The sequence below is a fragment of the Protobothrops mucrosquamatus genome, unplaced genomic scaffold, assembly GCF_001527695.2.
Source record: "Protobothrops mucrosquamatus isolate PMUCROS unplaced genomic scaffold, P.Mucros_1.0 scaffold_217, whole genome shotgun sequence".
In the NCBI taxonomy this organism is placed as follows: Eukaryota; Metazoa; Chordata; class Lepidosauria; order Squamata; family Viperidae; genus Protobothrops; species Protobothrops mucrosquamatus.
In genome coordinates, this window is record NW_015386293.1 from 413,048 (window position 1) to 433,229 (window position 20,182).

The window sequence follows — 20,182 nt, forward strand, 5'->3', positions numbered from 1 at the left end:
AAAAGCCGACGGACGTTACGTGCCACTTTAAGGGGGGGGGAACACTACTCGAAGGCGGGTTTTGCCTGTCCTGCTTTCTGTTGTGTAGAGCGTCTAGTATCTAGGCAACCGCTAAAAGCGGTTGGACTGAAGACGCTGAGAAAACGGGTCTTCGAGCGAAAGTGAGGTATGATGTGGAACGATACGCCCTTATCGCCTTCCGTCCTAAAGGAAAAGGAAAAGGAAAATCAGAGGTAAATCTCCCTCCCTGTTATTCCAGGAGTTCGACTCTAATATGAGATAGGGATAGCATAACCAGGTTTTGAAATCTGTTGTGAACGACAACTTGTTCCCTTTGTAGTTCACAAAATCATATAAGCTATATGTTCGATCTAGCACACTTGCCTACAAATAAAAAACAATTGTCTCTTTCCAGCAGGGAAATTGAACTTACTTTGTTGCCTCTAAATTCAGGGACCCCGATTGTGGCGCGGAACTGATAAGAAGTTGACGCCTGAATTTGAGAGACACACAAAGAGACTTCTTTGCCCACTTGAAAATACGAATCACCAAGTAATCAGGCAAAGCAAAAAACATTTATTAAGGGGAAGATCAAGTATTTTTATAGGGTATAGAAAGTACAGAAACAAATTTGTTATATATAATACGTCAGAAAGCAAGTGAAACAATAAAATACACTGATCAATCAATCAGAATAGAGCTGGAAGGGACCTTGGAGATCTTCTAGTCCAGCCTCCTGCTCAAGCAGGAGACCCTATAACATTTCCAACAAGTGACTGTCCAGTCTCTTTTTAAAAACCTTCAGTGATGAAGCACCCACAACTTCTGATGGCAAGCTGTTCCACTGGTTAATTGTTAGGAAGTTTCTTCTTAATTCCAGGTTGCTTCTCTCCTTGATTAGTTTCCACCCATTGTTTATTGTTCTGCCCTCTGGTGCTTTGGAAAATAAGTTGACCCCCTCCTCTTTGTGGGAACCTCTCAAATACTGGAATACTGCTATCAGGTCCCCCCCTAGTCCTTTTCTCTAGACTAGCCAAACCCAAATCCTGCAACCGTACTTCATATGTTTTAGTCTCCAGGCCTTTAAACATCTTAGTGAAAAATTTAAACAGTAGAAAAGACTGATTCTACATAACATTCCACAAGTGGCACATTTATGGGTTACATTATTTTTTCCCATTTGAGTTTGTATCATTCTTAAAACTTGCAAGGGACTGCCACAAAGAAGAGGGAATCAACTTACGGTATTCTCTAAAGCACCTGAAAGCAGGATAAGCAGTGGATGGAAACTAATCAAGAAAAGAAGCAACTTAGAACTAAGGAGAAATTTCCTGACAGAACAATTAATCAGTGAAATGACTTGGCTCCGGAAGTTGTGGGTGTTCCAAATTGGGGGTTTTTAAGAAGAGAGTGGATAACCATTTCTCTGAAATTGTATTCTGCCTGAGCAGGGAGTTAGAACACCAAGGTCCCTTCCAACTCTGTTGTTCTGTTAAGTGTATTCAAGGACTTTCAGAATACTGTTCTGCTCCATTCAGTCTCCATTCAGGGGTTCAACAATACTGGACAGATCTCATCAGAGGAGTCAGACAAAGAGTGTCTATCTCATAAAAATTATGGTGAGATGTAAATTACAGAAACCCATACTGGCTCAATCATTGCCCAGTCAATAAAGACCACACTAGGTGTTGGAGTTCTTGGACATCTGGTGAAAAATGGGCTATATGACTCAGGACTGTTGGCTGAATAACCAGGGCTAGCAACTGTAGAAATGCTGGAAGAAAAGGTATTTGCCCATTGCAAATATACAGAGATAGAAAACAAAGAAATAATGATCTGTTATTACAGATCAAACCCAACAAGAAAATGATATTTGAAAAGAAAGCAAAGGTAGTACCAATAGTAATAGGTTACAGTCCCAAAACAACTGGAGCACCACTTGAACACCATTGGCATTAATAAATTTACCATCAGTCAATTGCAAAAGACAGCTTTACTCAGGGTAGCTTACATCTTGCGACAATACCATCAAACGTCAGCATCTGCCTGTCCCAGGTCCTTGGGAAGGACTCGATAGGTGGATAAAAATGCCAAATTAGTCTGAACATCTGGCTGACTATGTGATTAACCATATAATACTATTAGGTGCCTTGAATGCAATCCCAAAACAATTGGTGCACCACTCTAACACCATCGGCATTGACAAAATCACCTTCAGTCAATTGCAAAATGCAGCTTTACTCGGAACATATATTCTGCCATAATATCTTCAATACAGTGAAACATTAATATCTGCCTATCCTAAGTCCTTGGGAAGAGCTAAGTAAGTTGATAAAAATGACAAATCCAGTCTAAACATCTGGCTGACTATGTGACCAAGCATAATAATAATATTAACACCACCCTATTGCATGTCCTTGGCAAGGACTCAGTAGGTGGATATAAATTCCAAAACCAGTCTGACTGTGCAACGAGTCATAATATACTCTTTATTGCTTAAAGTGCTGAAAAGACAAGTTCTCCCATATCAGTAGAAATGGCCTTGGCTAACAAACAAAAATATATTTTCCTGAAGTTAGAAAAGAGGCCCAGACTGCCAGGTTAAAATGCTAACATCACTTTTTAAAATGCTAATAATGAAGCCTAAAATTCCAAATAATACTATTTTGATGATGATGATGATGATGGTGATGGTGATAAAAATGAAATGCCATGCTTAATATGGTAAAAAAAATCAGAAATCGGGATAGTGACCACAAAACTAAATGAAAAAGGAGTAACTTTTAGATGGCTGGTTCCGGAGGGGATCCTAATCAATTGGAATTCCAGAAGATACAGATTGGACTCTACTTTTAAAGCAAGAGAATGTCAGCTCTACAAATGAGCATGGCTGCAGCCATTTTCCTTCTCATTCTAGGTTGCCACATAGAACGGAGGGAGGGGGGTTGCCCAGGTGCTTCGTTAGTCAAAATAATCTTTTGTCCCCATCGGCTGCTCCTGAGACTAGACTGGGCGTTGCATAAAAAGCCCGCCAAATAATCATATTGGAGAACGCAATTGCTTACATAGCTTTTATGGGTGGGACATTTAATTTTGTATTGGGAAATTGTTGCTTGTGTATCCAGACTTGGTTTCACTCTTGACGATGCTGATACTTTGTAACTAATAAACATGTTCTTTGAGGAATTTGCAAGCCTCAGAGATCTGCTTTATTCATCTCTGTCTGTCAGAACCATGACAATAAACCAAGTCTGGATACAAGCAACAATTTCCCAGTACAAAGTTAAATAAAAAGCTATGTAAGCAACTACGTTTCCCAATATGACTATGAAGAAGGAAGAATCTTAATGGCGGAAACAATGATAAATCAAAAAAAGATATTGATGATAGTAATATATGCACCAAACAATAAACAAGAATTTTATCAAAAACTACACAGGAAAATATTGGAAATGGAATATCAAAATATTTGTCTAGTAGGAGATTTCAACGCAATCGTGGATGAAAATTAGATTACAAAAGTAGCAAAATAAGGGGGGGGGAGGAAGAAAGAGACTCCCCAAAGCTTTTTTTCAAATGACAGAAGAAATACGTGTACAGGAAGTTTGGAGAGAAATGAACTTTAAAAAGACTCAATATACATTTTACTTGAACAGACATAAATCATGGTCCAGAATTGATAAGATATGCATGTCCCCTGAACTAAGAACCAATATACAAGACATTGAGATAGAACCCAATATTTGGGCTGACCATAATCTGATAAAAATGATCTGGAGAGGAGCAAAGAAGAAATTACGGAGGACACTGAATCAATCACCAATAAAAGATAAAGAATTTATAGAAATAGCAGAAAAGAAAATGAATTTTTTCTTTAAAGAAAATAAAAAAGAAGAAACCTCACTCCAGAACATATGGGACACAGCCAAAGCATACTTTAGAGCAGGGGTTCCTAACCAGGGGTGCGAGACGATATTTCAGGGTGTGCGAAAACTTGGGTTTTCAAAATTATAGTGTATATGCATAATTCATTGCCGTTATTTCTAACCTTTGTAAGGGGTGCGAGAATATATCAGAAGCATTCTAGGGGTGCGGGGTATAGAAAAGGTTGGGAACCACTGCTTTAGAAAATTAGTTATAAGCTATATGGCAAAAAAGAACAAAGAGAAAAAACAACAATATACCATGCTAAGGGAAGAGTTTAAGAAATTGGAGTTAGAACTACAAAAAGATCCCCAAAAGAAAACTCTGAAAAGACAAATAGAGATAAAACACAAATTAAACCTAATAGAGTCAGGAGAACTGGTTCAACAAATCAAAAGGGCAAATCAAAACTCAAATAAACTAAAAAAAGAAAGAGAGGAAAAACTTGATAAATAAACTGCAAGATGAGAAGGGATTTCAAAATGATGCAATAAAAAATAGTTAAAGAATTTTATGAAAAATTATATGAGATAGAAAAAATTTCTTTGAAAAAAACAGTACAATACATGTAAAAAGCCAACCTACCAAAAAATCCAGAAACCTCTAAAAACTTGTTAAATGAAAAAATAACAATGACGGAACTGATGGAAGTTATAAAAGGACAAAAAAAAATCATAAAACTCCAGGTCCAGATGGGCTACCCACAGAGTTCTATAAATGCTTACAAGACACATTAAGCTTTCCAATGAAGGAAGTTTGTAATGAAGTACTATTAAAAGCTAAAATACCAAATACATGGATAGAAGCAAACTTCATTTTAATATCAAAAGAGGACTGTGACTTGACACAGATAAAAAACTATATAGACCAATATAATTACTGAATGTGGATTACAAAATTTTTGTTTCAGTAATAACAAGGACTGAAAAGAATTTTGATGGAATTTATCCATCCAGATCAAAATGGATTTCTACCAAAAAGACAAAACATAACCTAAGGATCATTTTGGATACGTTGGAATATTATGAAATGCACCCAGGAAAACAAATGGCACTAATTTTTCTAGATGCTCAAAAACCTTTTAACAATGTAAACTGGCAATTTATAATACAACAACTAAAGTGTATGGAGTTTGGAAAAAAGTTTATTAATGTAATTAATATATCAGAAACAAACAGCAAAAGCAATAGTAAATGAAGAATGTACAGAGAATATTAATATAAAGAAAGGCACAAGACAAAGATGCCCTTTATCCCCATTGTTATTTATATTGACTTTGGAAGCTTTGAATAGAAACATCAGACAAAATTCAGAAATCAAAGGAATCAAGATAAAAAATGAAAGCTATAAATTACAAGTATTTGCAGACGATTTGGTATTTATCCTAGAAGAACTGCTGGAGACAACCTCGAAATTATTGAAAAAGATAGAGGAATTTGAAGAAGTAGCAGGATTGAAGATAAATAGAGAAAAAACTAAAGTTATAATTAAAAACCTCACATCTAATCAAAAAAGACAATTGTCAGAAAAAATGGACTTCCAAATAGTTAGAAAAGTTAAATATTTGAGAATATATTTAACAGCAAGATTGCAACAATAAAAGAAGATAATTACTTAATCAAATAAAACTAGATTTGGAAAATGGAAAAATGTACAACTATCAGTGTTAGGAAGAATAGCTACAGTGAAAATGAATATTTTACCAAAACTTCTTTTCTTTTTCCAAACATGTTCTTGCCTATAAAAATAGAGAAGGAGTTTTTTGATGATTTGAATACACTGATCTTGAAATTTATTTGGCAAGGAAGAAAAACTAGAATTAAACTGAAAATGTTACAAGAATCTAAAGAAAATAGAGAATTTGGATTACCAGACTAGGTTTTATATTATCAAGCATGTGTCTTAACATGGCTAAAACAATGGATAAGCCTTAGAAATAAAAGACTGTTGTAATAATAATAATAATAATAATAATAATAATAATAATAATAATAATAATAATAATAATAATAATAATAATAATAATAATAATAATAATAATAATAATAGTAATAGTAATAGTAATAGTAATAGTAATAATAAAGTTGGAAGGGACCTTGGAGGTCATCTAGTCCAACCCCCTGCTCAGGCAGGAAACCCTATACCATTTCAGACAAATGGCTGTCCAGTCTCTTCTTAAAAACTTCCAGTGTACTTAGAAGGACATGATTTGCAACTTGGATGGCATGCATTCTTATCGTATGAAGAATAAAGTTCATAGATACTTTCAAAATCACTATGTTAGAAACTCACTACTTCTTGTGTGGGAAAAGATAAAAGCCAAAATATACCGGAAAATCCCAGGATGGCTGTCAACAATGGAAGCGTTCGTTCACCCTAATTTATTGAAATTTGAGAAAATCTGGACATATAAGGACATTTTGGATATTGAAAGGAATTTAAAATCTAAACAAGAGCTTGAACACCAGGGCATTGAAGTATCATGGTAGCTTCAAATGCAATTGCAATCTAGATATGATAGAGATCTTAAAATGTATAGTTTTTATAAAGAGCAGACAATGTTTGATCAAATATTGCTGACCTCTGATGAAAAACTGATCAAGAAATTATATATTTTTTTTATTAAATTTGAAAATGGAAGATGAACATGTGAAAGAAACAATGACACAATGGGTAAAAAACTTTGGATGTAATATAGAATTAGAGAAATGGCAAAATCTGTGGGAAAGTAATTATAAATTAACAATGGCAACTTCTTATAAAAAGAACTTATATAAAATGTTTTATAGATGACACTTACCACTGGTTAGATTAGCAAAAATGTTCATAAACATGTCTAGTAAATGTTGGAAATGTAACAAAATAAACAGGCACATATTACCATCTGTGGTGGACTTGCAGTAAAGCAAGAAAATTTTGGATTAAAATACACATTTGGTTAGAAAAAATGTTAGAGAAACATAAAGATTTTAAACCTGAACTTTTCTTATTAGGTATAGTACCAGAAAAAATTGATAAACGAAGTGTATACCTAACACTGCATGTATTGACAGCAGTGAGGATTTGGGAGAAGGAAGCTTATGCAGTGTGCTGGGCCCTCCTTACCTGGAGGCACTATTTGGAAGGAAGCAAAATCCCCTTCCAAGTATGGGCTGACTATAAAAACCTAGAAGCTCTCAGAATGCCCAGGAAGCTGTCACCTAAACAAGCATGGTGGGCCTAACACTTCCACCGATTCAATTTCACTCTACACTACTTGCCGAGGGGGGACAATTTCTTAGCTGACACCCTGTCCAGGATGCCACAGTATAACAGCTCCCAAGCTGATGTAGTGAAGCCTTTATTGCCAGCACAGCAACTAGCGGTCCCAGTGGTCACAAGATCACAGAAGAGAAGCCCCATATCACTGGATATTGCTGCCTCAATTGTGTTCAAACAAGCTTTAGAGAAAGAAGAGTGGTTTTCAAAGCATAAAAATCTCTGCTTTATGCAGGATGGACTAGCATGGGTGAGAGGAAAACTCTATGTCCCTGCCATGCAAAGATTAAAAACTATGCAAGTTTCCCATGATTTAAAACTCACGGGACACTTCGGATTTGTGAAGACCCTACACTGATAAAAAGGCAATTCTGGTGGCCATCATTGAAAAAAGACATTGAAAGTTATGTGGCCACCTGCCCTATTTGTGCTGCAGCGAAATGAAGGCAAGGGAAAATGCCTGGTCTTTTGCAGCCTGTAGCGAGCCCTTCGACATCCTGGAGAGAGATTTCTTTTTTATATATAAATGTTTTATTAATTTTCTATTTTTACAAACAAGTGTCCAATAGGCAACGCAATGACTGAGTCCATTAGTAATTCTGTGGTGCATATAAGCTTCTTCAGACTAAGTCCAATATTACACCCTCCAGTACATCCTCTCTTCTTCTGATAATAACCATTTTTTCGCACTAAGCAAATACAATTGTTATTGTTATTGTTAATAAATATACAATTGCATATCAACATTTGTTACATTTTTCTAATAATGTCAATAATATCAGTTTAAAATATCTTTTCTAACCAAAGCATATGTTAATTGCATTTGCATTCAATTTCCATATTTAATCCATATCCTATTTTTGCTTTTTTCAATATTATTATTATTATTATTATTATTATTATTATTTATTACATTTATACCCCGCCCTTCTCCTGGTGGACTCAGGGCGGCTTACAGCCAATTTAAAAACAAAACAATCAATACAATATACAAAATTTAAAAATGTAGTTAAAAAGAAATATTAATATGGGCCTTTTCTTCCTTTTTTTAAAAGTTATTTAAAAACCAAATTTAAAATACCCCTTAGGCCAGTCCTGCCAGCTGAAATAGCCATGTCTTGAGGGCGCGGTGGAAGGAGGGGAGATCCGGAATCACCCGGATCTCTGGGGGTAGTTCGTTCCAGAGGGTGGGGGCTCCAACAGAGAAGGCTCTCCCCCTGGGGGTCACCAACCGACACTGTCTGGTTGACGGCACCCTGAGGAGACCCTCTCTGTGGGAGCCCCAAAACCTATATTGTAAACTTTTCAAGTCTTTTTTTTTTAAGAAAAAGGACTTAAAAACACTTTTAGTCCCCATATATATATGACTTCCAAGAAGTTAGGACCCAAATTCATAGGTCCCTTTCCAATCAAGCGCATCATAAATCCAGTTACTGTGGAACTGTAACTCCCCAAGACTTTAAGATAGATTCACCCCATATTTCATTGTAGCTTACTGAAACCTGAAATAACCTCACCTTTAAGGCCAAAAGCACCTCCTACACCACAGCCCATTATAGTGGAAGGTGAACAATACTTTGTGATTAAAGAAATCTTTGACTCAATGTAGGCACCATGGGGCTGTCCAATATTTGGTAGCCTGGAAAGATTTGCTAGTTTCCCAAAATGAATGGGTTCATGAAAAGCATGTTAGGGCCCAAGACTACTTAAATGCTTCTATGAACGCTATCCTGATAAACCCTGCCAGCTACCTATTTTTCTTTTCCCATTTTCTTATTTTCTTTCTCCTGCAGGTGGATCTTTCATTTTTTTAGGGGGGCACCATGTCAGACCCTCATTTATTATATGCCTTTTTTTTCTATGTTTGGGTTTGCCGCTATGTTGGGAGGGGGGAGGAAGATGCTCTGCTATTCTGCTGGGAGGGGGAGCCTGGTATGGGGTATAAATGGAAGAAGGAATGTGCCCTGGGCCATTTGTCTTAGCTTTGCACCGAGGGAAGGAGATCAAGAGGCTGAGAGGAAACCAAACCCGAGAATGGTGCCTGGAAACTGTGCTTATCAATTTGGTTCCCATAACAACTTTGCATCTGAGGATTGGATAAAATCAAATCGGACTTTTGGCCATTGGGGTGGGGTCTGTAAGGGATGCTTTAATGTAATGTTTCACATGGGAAAATACTAGATCTTGCTTTGCTTTCTTGCTGTCACTGTCTCTCAATAAAAGTTCCTTTTGAGATGATGCCTGTCTCAAGAGTTCTGCTTTCTTGGGAGGACTAGCTGAGGCAAGACCTTACATACTATCTGAGACTGGTGCAAGATCTTAGGGCATTCCATTTCACCTCACTCATTTGACCTCATTCTGGATTTGTTCTGAATATTATTGAAGTTGGGATACACACCTCTTAAAGGTATCTCATTTAAGGATTATGAATAATGAACATAGGAATGTCTGACCTATTACTAATAATTTCAGTCTAGAAATATCTGACTTTTCTGAGTTGTCTGTTCAAATAATTTCCCCAATATTTTAAAGTTTAAATATCGTACAGTGATACGCAAAGCTGGTAACATTTGCTTTTTTCCACCAGGGTTAAAAGAGAGCAAGCAGCTGTAAAAATTCAGAAGAGGTGGTGGATGCACATGACAAAAAGACTATTTAAACTTCTGAAACACACAATTCGTGCAGCGGTATGGTCATGTACACAGTAATGTCTGGCTAAATGTATCATTATGGTTTTACCCCTTAACTTCTTTTTCTTTCCACACGCCCTGTTTTAAGATAGTTCTCCTATCTGTAGACATATTGGTTCTGTTCACATAATGTAAAAATTTCTGATATATAAAAGATTCTGTCTTGCTTTGTAATATTAAAGTTGCAGAAACAGCATAACTACCATCAGTGGCAAGCTATGTCAAGAGGCTGTTGAACAACTAAATTGAAATCCAGGTCAGATATCAGGCAAAAGTTTCCAAACAATCATAAAACATGAAGCAAAAACAGCATCCAAGGACAAATTCAGTGAGTTACTGAAGCAGAGATCCACACTTGTTGAGGGATTGAATGAAATAGCATTGTTCCAGCACATGTGTTCAAAGCTGGTATTCTAAAGTCAGAACTCTCAAAAACATATTCAGACTCTATCACAATTACTCATCCGGTCAGATAAAAATTCGTTTTGACAAATGGTGCCTGATGTCTAAATAAGGTTTACCTCAACACTCTTATTTCTCAGCTAGATGCCATGGTTTTTTTTCAGATTCATTTTTTGTGCCATCCAACTATTTTACCATTTTTCCTGATTCTGTTGAAGGTTCCCAATCACATGAAAATCTGAATCTTCCCTTTAGGTTACAGACTACAGAATTCAATGCTGTCTGGAAAATTAAAAATTCTGAAGGTTTCGGTGTGGGTGTGGGTGGGTGTGTCTGTGTGTAAAAATATAAATTTAAAATGAAAGATAAAATTAATAAGAACCAAGGAGGAAGAAAAAGAAAAAAAAGAAAAGAACAGAAAAAAATGCAAAAAAGAAATAAAAAATGACTTCCAATTTTCTTTTATAGCAGTTTTAAGTTAAATGTAAATTAACCTCTCTTATTATAATTTCATTTTTTTTTAGTTTCACACAAAAAGTCATCAAAGGGTTCCAATCAGCATTAAACCTAGATAAACTTAGATTAAATTGTCTCTAGAATTCTAAAGATTCATTCTGATTCCCTAGAACATGGGTGTCAAACTCGATTGTGTCACGTGACGTATTGTGACGTTTTTTGCCTTTGCGGAGCCAGGGTGGGCATGGCCTGCACGTGATGCATCCGGCCCACAGGCTGCCAGTTTGACACCCCCGCTCTAGGAGAAGTATGGCAAAACCCAGTATTTAGCACAATGCTATACTGAGGTAAATGTATTATGTATCTATCTTATTTTGGTAAGAAATAAAATATTTGATTTTCTTATTGAATATTCAGCTTTAGTTTTGTCTTTTAAAAACATTAGCACTTTTACTGTAAAGATATAAGAATAAAATAGATTTCCCCCCCAAATTTCTCCATTTAAAATACATGTAAAAGCAATAGCTTCAGATACATAAAGAACATGACATTCTGGGATGGGAATTTTTTTTTAAAAAAAAAACCTCCTAAAAAGCTGACAGAAAACATATTTGAACTAAATTAATAGCTCAACAGATTTCACAGATACAGAATAACATTTGCATTGCAGATTCAGAGACAACAAGCAAAAGGAAAGGATTAATTTAGTTTAATAATTAAAACGGATCCATATCTGAGCTTTAACTGTCACCATTCAAAATACAGCTTAGTGCAGTATTGCACCTTTTCAACATCATATGCTCCCCAGGGATATAGACCTGCAACCTATATATACATATTCAGTATATTGGCTAGGCTTTATGGCTTGATAGTGACATCAGTTGCATTCCCCTGCATATAATAATGATGATGATGATAATGACATTGACAAAAACAACAACAATAATAATAGAGTTGGAAGGGACTTTGGAGTTGGAAGGGACTTTCAAGTCCAACCCCCTGCTCAGGCAGGAAAGCCTATACCATTTCAGACAAATGGTTGTCCAGTCTCTTCTTAAAAACTTCCAGTGTTGGAGCATTCACAGCTTCTGGAGGCAGGTTGTTCCACTGATTAATTGTTCTAACTGTCAGGAAATTTCTCCTTAGTTCTAGGTTGCTTCTCTCTTTGATTAGTTTCCTTCCATTGCTTCTTGTCCTGCCTTTAGGAGCTTTGGAGAATAGCTTGACTCCCTTTAACACAGTTTTATCTTTCCTTCCAGCAACCATCTACAAATTTTGTGAGGGTTTCTGCCATTAGTAACGGGAAAGTAATGATTTATCTTCACCAATCATTTATTGGCAGTAAGAAACCAATTATTCCATTTCCCAACAATTGCAACAGGAAGTATTTAAATTATAGTACATATTCTAAATTAATTTTTACATAGTATAAAAAATAAAATATCCCCAAGTTTTTTTAAAGCCTCAGTCTTTCTTATATATGTAATATATTTAGGTTTTTTGCATCGTCTCATGCTTTTTGTTCCACTGAAAATAATGCAGCCTTGGCCACCTATCTCTGCCTTACATTTGTAATTATTACAAATATATTGCAAAATTTATTTTTAGAGTTGAACAGCATTATCTTATCATATTTCAATTACTGTTATTTTGCCTAAAGATGGGATGTTTTGGTAGTCTTCAATCTAGTGCTAATAAATACCTCAATATTCTAATTAAAATATACTGAAAAGCAGATATTCTTTTTCTGAGTGAAAAATTTGAAAACTAGGGCTGTAAATTGTAGTATGGATCATGTTATTCAGTATGCCTCCAAACAGTGATATAATATGATTTCTTTCAGGATTTTCCATATCACTCTCTTTCCCACATCCTCATCCCAGTGATATTCAAAACTGCATAAATACTGAGTATGCACTCCTACTCATTGAGCTATTTGCTTGTTCAAATATTTTTCCAAATATTTCAGTTTCTAAATGTTGGGCTATTTTAAGCATACTGTTGCCTCTCTGTTTCTCTTATTAACCTCAATTTGTGTACACAGTGATCATAACATTTCTGTAAATAGAATGTTACAAATCTATTGGGTAAATACTGTATTTCTTTCAGGAATATTGTATTAGCTATGACATTTTAAAAAGAGTGAGTCCTTTGGAAGCTGAACTTCTTAAAGAACCTACTATTCAATATAAAGTCCGATTCAGGTAACATTAGTAATTTTATTTTCCTTAGTTCTCTGTATGAGATTACTTTTGTCAATATGACAGTGTTTTTGTATGCAAAGAAGTCCCCTGGAATCAGTGCATTTTAAGCATCATTTATATTTTATAGGCAGCAGAATCAAACAGTATTAGGGAGACAGCCACTATATTCTACACTATCAAGCCAACTGTGATTTTGTTTACCATATTGTTCAAACATAGTACATGGATCAGATTATTGTAGAAACCAGACAAATAGCAAGATACGAAATGTGAAGAAAAGAGATTAATACCTTGTTCTTTAAGGTTTTCAAAAGTATTTATTTATGCCACAGGAGCGTATTCAGATTTACAAACAGAAAGTCTGAAATATATAGATTCTATTTAGTAATTTTTGTGAACATGGGCATTAGATTGTGTTTCCTAAAAATATACTTCTGTGTATAGCCTTTAACACATACATATGTTGATCTGATTAAACTGATCACAAGAAAGATGAAGCAAGAGTTATACTGTATATTCAGAATTGGTTTTTATTATGATAGCTGAGAGATAATCTAATGTTTCAGAATTTTCTATATACTTGTAATTCAGAAAGGGAAGACACTCACTAAATTCTTAGGAATTGGATGTGGACAAATATAAATTAGTTCTCAACAGGAAAATATTTACTGCAATACAGTCAATTACCAAAAGGATTTTTTGCACAAAGTACCTATGCTGACTCAGATTATCATAAAGAAAGTAGACTCATTTATTTTAAGTAATATATTTCTACGTTGTGCTTAGATCAGAAATGTGGTTCTTTTGGTGCCTTAATTTACAGCCACATAAAAATGTTTAAAATAATTATTAATCATATTACTTGAATAGGAAATACTTAAATGAGTTATGACTTTTAAGGCAGAACATAAAAAATAAATTTTCCATAAAAATAGTTACTCAATGAGGGTGAAGAGTGTTCTCCAAGCTTGTTCTCTGAATGTTTCATTACCAGCCTAGGTAATATCTTCTGTGGAGTTTAGGGGATGACAGTGTCAGTGTTCTTCTGTTTATAAGGGCTTCAGGTATGGGTGTGTCAAGTGAGGGTCTTGTGATGGGTCAGGTGTCAGTCATCAGTGAGAATTCCTTATAAATAGAACATTGACACTGACATCTCCTAAACTCCGCTGAAGATGTTACCTAGGCTGGTAACAAAATGTTCAGAAACCAACCCACAAGCTCAGAGAACAAATCTTCACCCTCATCCTACACCCTATTTATCACTATTGCATAGTTACTCAGTTTTGATATTTCCTCCCTTCAGATTTGCTGGATCTGATTTCCCCCCTTTTATTATATTTAAAATATTTTGTAAATCAAGAACCAAAACCAATCAATATATCAGTGGGAAAAGAGTAATAACATCAGAAAGTAAGGTAATCTACTGTTGTTTTTGATAATTTTCTATTTATCCAAACTTTTTTGCTTGTTTAATATCTATCATATGTTACTTCAGCTGGAGTAGACATGTAACATATTTGTCATGACATGAAAATTTAAGCATTATTTAATATTTAATCAAATATGATTTGAGGATGCCTTTACTTTTTAATATATCTGTTAAAACTCTTTAACGGGTAGTTCTTGTGGGTGAAAGAATTCAGTTTTTTAAAGAAACAGTTATTTTAGGAATACAGTTGTATCTCTGAATTCTCAAGGGTTAAAGGTCAATGTTTCCTGAAAAATATGTGAAATTCCACAAAAATCTGTACTCTTGCTCAAATATCCCCAGATGTTTTTATGTGTGTCTATACACTTTAGATGTGACCTACAACCCAAAATCATGTGGCTTGAAGTCCCAAAAAGAAAATACATTCATCCAGTCTGGGAGAGAGAGGAAGAGAGTGTTCACCACCTCCTCTAGCAACCATTTTGGTGACAACTTTACCAGCCACCTGAGCATAAGCAGCTCAACAAGTCCTCCACCTGGCACTGGCAAGAGGAAGCCAAGAGTGGAGGAGGAGGAAATGGCAGCACAAGCATGACTTCAGGCCTGTATGTAAAACAGTGTTTCTCAACCTTGGCAACTTGAAGATGTGTGGCTAGGGAATTCTGGGAGTTGAAGTCCACACATCTTCAAGTTACCAAGGTTGAGAAACACTGATGTAAAAGATTAGTGTAATAAATTTCACCACTGCCACCACAAAAATACATGAATATGGAGATCCAACTATAGCAGCAGTACCAAGACATTGCTTGGTAAATAACTACTTCAGAAATGTAAACCTTGATAGTAAAACAAAAATCATTTATTTATTCCTCAAACTGTACTTAATTGATTTATATCCTGCTTTCCTATTCAATAATCATAGTAAAAATATTGCTTAGTATCAATAATACTTAAAATAATGAAATATAGAGAACAAACAGTTAAAATATGATGAAATATAGTAAAAAAATATGCTGTGTCTTGGTTGCTCTTCTGAAGGCAGAGAAATCCAAGTTGAATATAATTTCCAAAGGATTTCATTCCATAGTTTGAAAATAATAAAAAGAAAGGTTTTCACAAACAGATAAATGGGAATTTAAATGGGCAGAATTTAAATGGTCACCATATCTTACCCAGTTCTGTCCCTCCCTCCCACCCCCCAAAAAATGGTATGGGAGAGAACATTGAGTTATCAAGCTTTCAATATATTGGCTCCCCATGATGTGCTAAATTAGATGTTGGGGTAGATTTGTGAGGGAAGAGGAAATGCTCTTTTATTGTAGGAATAAGAATATTTTCCATTAAGCATCTGAACTCATTCTTAGTGATTTATTATCAGTTATTTACTTTATATTTTCTAATATTTTTAGGCAGCTGTTGATGCTTGCAAATTAATGGGATATCGGACGTATTATAATCAGATTCTTCAAGATGAACTTCAGAATAAAAAGCACGGAATAACAGATGAAATAGATATTGCTACAATAAGAGATTACATGCAAGTAAGCAGTGCTAAGATTTATCTATCACATGGGATTATATAATTTAAAAAATACTAAAGTTCCATTCAGTCAAGTCCAATCCCCTTAGGATCCAAATTAAAAGCATTTTCAATACATAGTTCTTAATTGGCTCTATTAAAAGGACCTGTAACATTTGCAATAAATGGTTCCACTGTTAAACTGCTCTTGCTGTTTTTCCTAATATTAAATCAAAATCTACTTCCTATAACTTAAAATTATCATTTCGTATCTTACATTCTGGGACGAAACCATAAGAAACAGGTCCTGATACTCTGTTTGACAACTCTTTAGGGATTTGAAAATAGAGATAACCCTTGACTTAGGACCATTTGTTTAGCAACCATTCAAAGTTACAATACTAAAAAAGTAACTTATGACCAGTCCTCGCACTTATGACTAACGCAGTTTCCCTCTGGCCACATGATCAGAATGCAAGTATTTGGAACCAGCATATATTTATGATGGTTGTAGCATCCTTGGTTTGTGTGATCACTATTTGTGACCTTCCCAGCTGGGAACAACAAGCAAAGTAAATGAGGTGCCATATGATTTGATTAATGCCTGTGTGATTTGCTTAATAAGCATGGTAAAAAAGTTCATAAAATTGGATGTAATCATGTAATGCCTCAGTTAATGACACATTACCACTTAATGACAAATTTACTGGTCCCTATTATGTTTGTAAATCAAGGACCACCTATGGTTGTCATATTGTCCACCCATCTCATAAGTAGTCCTTGACCTATAGCCATTCGGTCAGCTATTGTTCCAATAGTGGTTACAACTGGTGCTCAGAGTTCAGGCTGTCTCAGCATTCCTCTGGTCACATGATAGGGATCTGATTGCTTGGCAACTCATTCACACTTATGCCCAGTTACTGCACATCCCACAATTAGTGATTGCCTTTTGCAATCTTCTCTGTTGTCTTTCCCAGAAAATTAATGGGGAATCCAGCAAGAAAGGTCACAAATTGCAGGGGTAAGTTCTCTCCTACCCATGCACCTTCCCCCAGCCCTTCTGCACTTGTGCCACACTTACAACTAATCCATTCACATGCAATATTGCCAACCTGCACTGTGCCTTAGATAGATAACCTTTATTGTCATTTTTTACTGTGGGCACAATGGCACACATTAAAAATGAAATTTAGTTGCTTATTCTCAAAGTGTACACATACATAACACACATTTAAACATACTATGTACAACATATGTATAGACCTACACCCTTACATATAAGTAACATATAAGTAACATTCCCTGTACCTACCCAACCTGCACCATGCCTCTGAAGCACCTTCTCCTTTATTTTACTAGAAAGCATTAGGTGAAATACTTAGCTGACTAAAACCATGATGAAAATAATGAAGGTCAATATTTACGGTTCTGTCTCTTGACTCTGAATATTTTTATTGCACATTCCTTGATTTAGTGAAAGTGTATGATAAAATGACTAGGGTAGCATTTTGGAATATTTTATATAGTGTGACAGAAATTTGTTTGCTGAATCTGATAAAAATAGTATATGATAAAAGTTTAGCCTAAGTAGGAATAAAGGGAGTGTTTAAAGCTATTCAGTTTGAATAAGAGAACAAAAAGATGAAGAGAACAAAAAAAATGGTGATTCCTTTGCTGCTAAATGTATTCACAGATTAATATATAAATGTTACCTGTGGTAACATTAGAGATGTGATGGTTGGTGATACACATATGTATATACTTTTGTATACAAAATACACCTTGTTTCTGACTGAAAATGGAATAGGTTACAGCAAATTTTAGATTGTATGGTGCAATGAGGAATAATTCATGTATCAAGTACCAAAACAGAATTGTTTGATGGGGAATGTGGATTGAATAATTCCAACATGAAAATAAATAGGAAAACAGAAATATTAAGACATGCAAATGTTTATAGAAAAAATGGTAATATGTGATCTGTTGCGAGGAATATTTGTCAAAATGAAAATGTCTTTATAATAGAGTGTGTTTCTTCCCACTTTATATGTGGAAGTGATGGTTCAGTATTTATGCTGCTGATGTTTGAGTGTGCTATACAGTTCAACATGGGCTACTTCCAAGGAAAGTACATCTCTGTATATCTCTCTGAATTTTTAAGAACTTTTGAAGTACATTAGAAGCTCTGCCATTGAGGAAGGCACTGAGGAATTTGGGAAGGAAATATCCCCGAAACAATGACCAACAGGTCATGGATTGTCTAGTTATTTTTAATAATTTAAATGGAATGCTTCCCAAAAAGAAAGCAGGTTGTTGCCCAAGAATTCTAATACTGTACCAGCCTCCTTCCTATCTAGCAATCTCCATATTTGACCTTGATTCTATCTCTGGGTTGGCAGTAGAGTTTCTCAGCCTTATTTTGAGAAAGTTCAATCTGAATTCTCTAGAGGTGGGTTCTAACGTGGGATTCCCAGGATTTCACAGCTACCATGACAGTCATGGGCCTATCCCCAGTTATCCAGGGCCCAACACAGGACAGTGGTCATACAGCTGATCTGGTCTTTTTGTCAAGCAGTCGCAATGTGATCTAAAAGTGGAGGAACTCTCTGTGATCTTCCTGTCATGATCGAATCATTCCCTGGTGGCCATGAATCTTTGACACAGCTCCCCCCTACAAGGAGGTGGGACCTATTTGATTGGTTCACCTTGGCAACTGATGGATCTGGAAGGGTTCCAGAGGGAGCTAGATATTGTGCCTGATAGTCTGCTGCATGATCCTACTGAGGCCTTAGTTGCTGCTTGGAATGAGATGGCAGCTATGGCTTGGATTGGACTGGGCTACCTTTCTTAGGAAAGGTTATAGAGAAAGTGATTGTGAGAATCCTTTTTTAAAAATATTTTTTTATTTATTTACAAAGTTAAAATACAGAATAAAAAAACTACAAACTACAAACATAACAACCAAACAAAAAACAATAATAAAAATCTGTGTACAACAAATAAATATATCATTAACATTCAACATAAAATGTCCATCTTGATTGAATGCTGAAAAATATATCTCAAATATCTGATACGTTTACCCCCCCTTGCAAAATAGGTCTACAACTAGTTACTGTTTTTCCATCTATATATACCAAAAGTACAATGTTACATAAAAATATGCCCCTGATGTGGAAATTTGTTGTTTGTCTATCAAATTGATCCACTATCTATTCACTTAACAAAAAACAAAAAACCTAAAAACAAAGCTAGTCTTCAAAATCCTCTGTCAACAATCTGTTACTGTACTTAACACAGAGAAATTCCACAAATGGCTTGCAATGTCTTATAAACTTGTTTAATCAATTGTTTCTAATTAATGCAATTAATTTTGCCATCTCTGCCAATTCAGATAGTTTTAAAATCCATTTTTCAACAGTCGGCATCCCTTTTTCTTTCTAAGATAATTTTCTTTCATAGATAATTTTTGCAGCAGTCACCATGTAAAGAAATAAGTTCTCAAAACTGTTTTTCTTTCAATTTATCCATAATGCCTAAAAGAAAAGCTTTAAATTTAATTAGTATTTGCATTTTGAGTATTTTCTGACTTATCATTATTACCGTATGTTTATCCAGTATGATTTAGCATACTTACAAGACCACCACATGTGATAAAATGTACCTGGAATTTGATTATATTTCCAACACTTGTTAGAAGTTCCTGTATACATTTCTTGCCAGTTTGTTCCTAGTCAAATACCATCAATACAGTACATCCTTTTATAAAAAATACCTTCAGAGAATCCAGATGAAATGGATTATCTGGTTTCATTCCAGCCAGGATTCAGATCCAAATTTGAACAAAAACAATATTGGCATTTGGATGATCTCTGGTAGGAATGAGTACTGTAGTGCATTTAATCCTCGCTCTACTTGAACTCTCAGTAACTTTTGATACCGTCATTTTATGTTATACTTCTGGGCCAACTTTGAGGGCTGGGATTGGGCAGCTGGGTATTGTGTTGATTCATTTCCTTCCTCTGAGTCCAGTTACGTTCAGTGTTAATTGGGAGCAAAAGGTAGGGCTTCTGGCTCCTACTATGTGGAATGCTGCAAGAGTCGGTCAGTACTATTTATTATTTACCATATGGCATATCATACATGGACTAGCAATATATATTAACATTTCACCTAGATTAGTAAAACACAATAAAATATAAAGTAAATGTTAAAAAGATCTACGTTCAAATACCAATGTCTAGGCCGAGGGTAGGCAACCTTGGCTCTTTTATGACTCGTGGACTAACTCCCAGAATTC

At 35.2% G+C, this 20,182-nt stretch overlaps 1 protein-coding gene across 1 annotated transcript in view; it reads left to right on the forward strand.

Moving 5' to 3' along the window:
- The first annotated feature begins 56 nt into the window (after window positions 1-56).
- CUNHXorf58 (chromosome unknown CXorf58 homolog) overlaps window positions 57-20,182 on the forward strand; it is a 34,594-nt gene continuing 14,468 nt past the window's right edge. Inside the window, exons 1-5 of the mRNA XM_015827812.1 lie at window positions 57-233; window positions 9,770-9,869; window positions 12,840-12,934; window positions 14,238-14,349; window positions 15,773-15,904. Of these exons, the coding sequence (XP_015683298.1) occupies window positions 169-233; window positions 9,770-9,869; window positions 12,840-12,934; window positions 14,238-14,349; window positions 15,773-15,904 (504 nt within the window). The 5' untranslated portion in view covers window positions 57-168. The remainder of the gene's footprint in view (window positions 234-9,769; window positions 9,870-12,839; window positions 12,935-14,237; window positions 14,350-15,772; window positions 15,905-20,182) is intronic.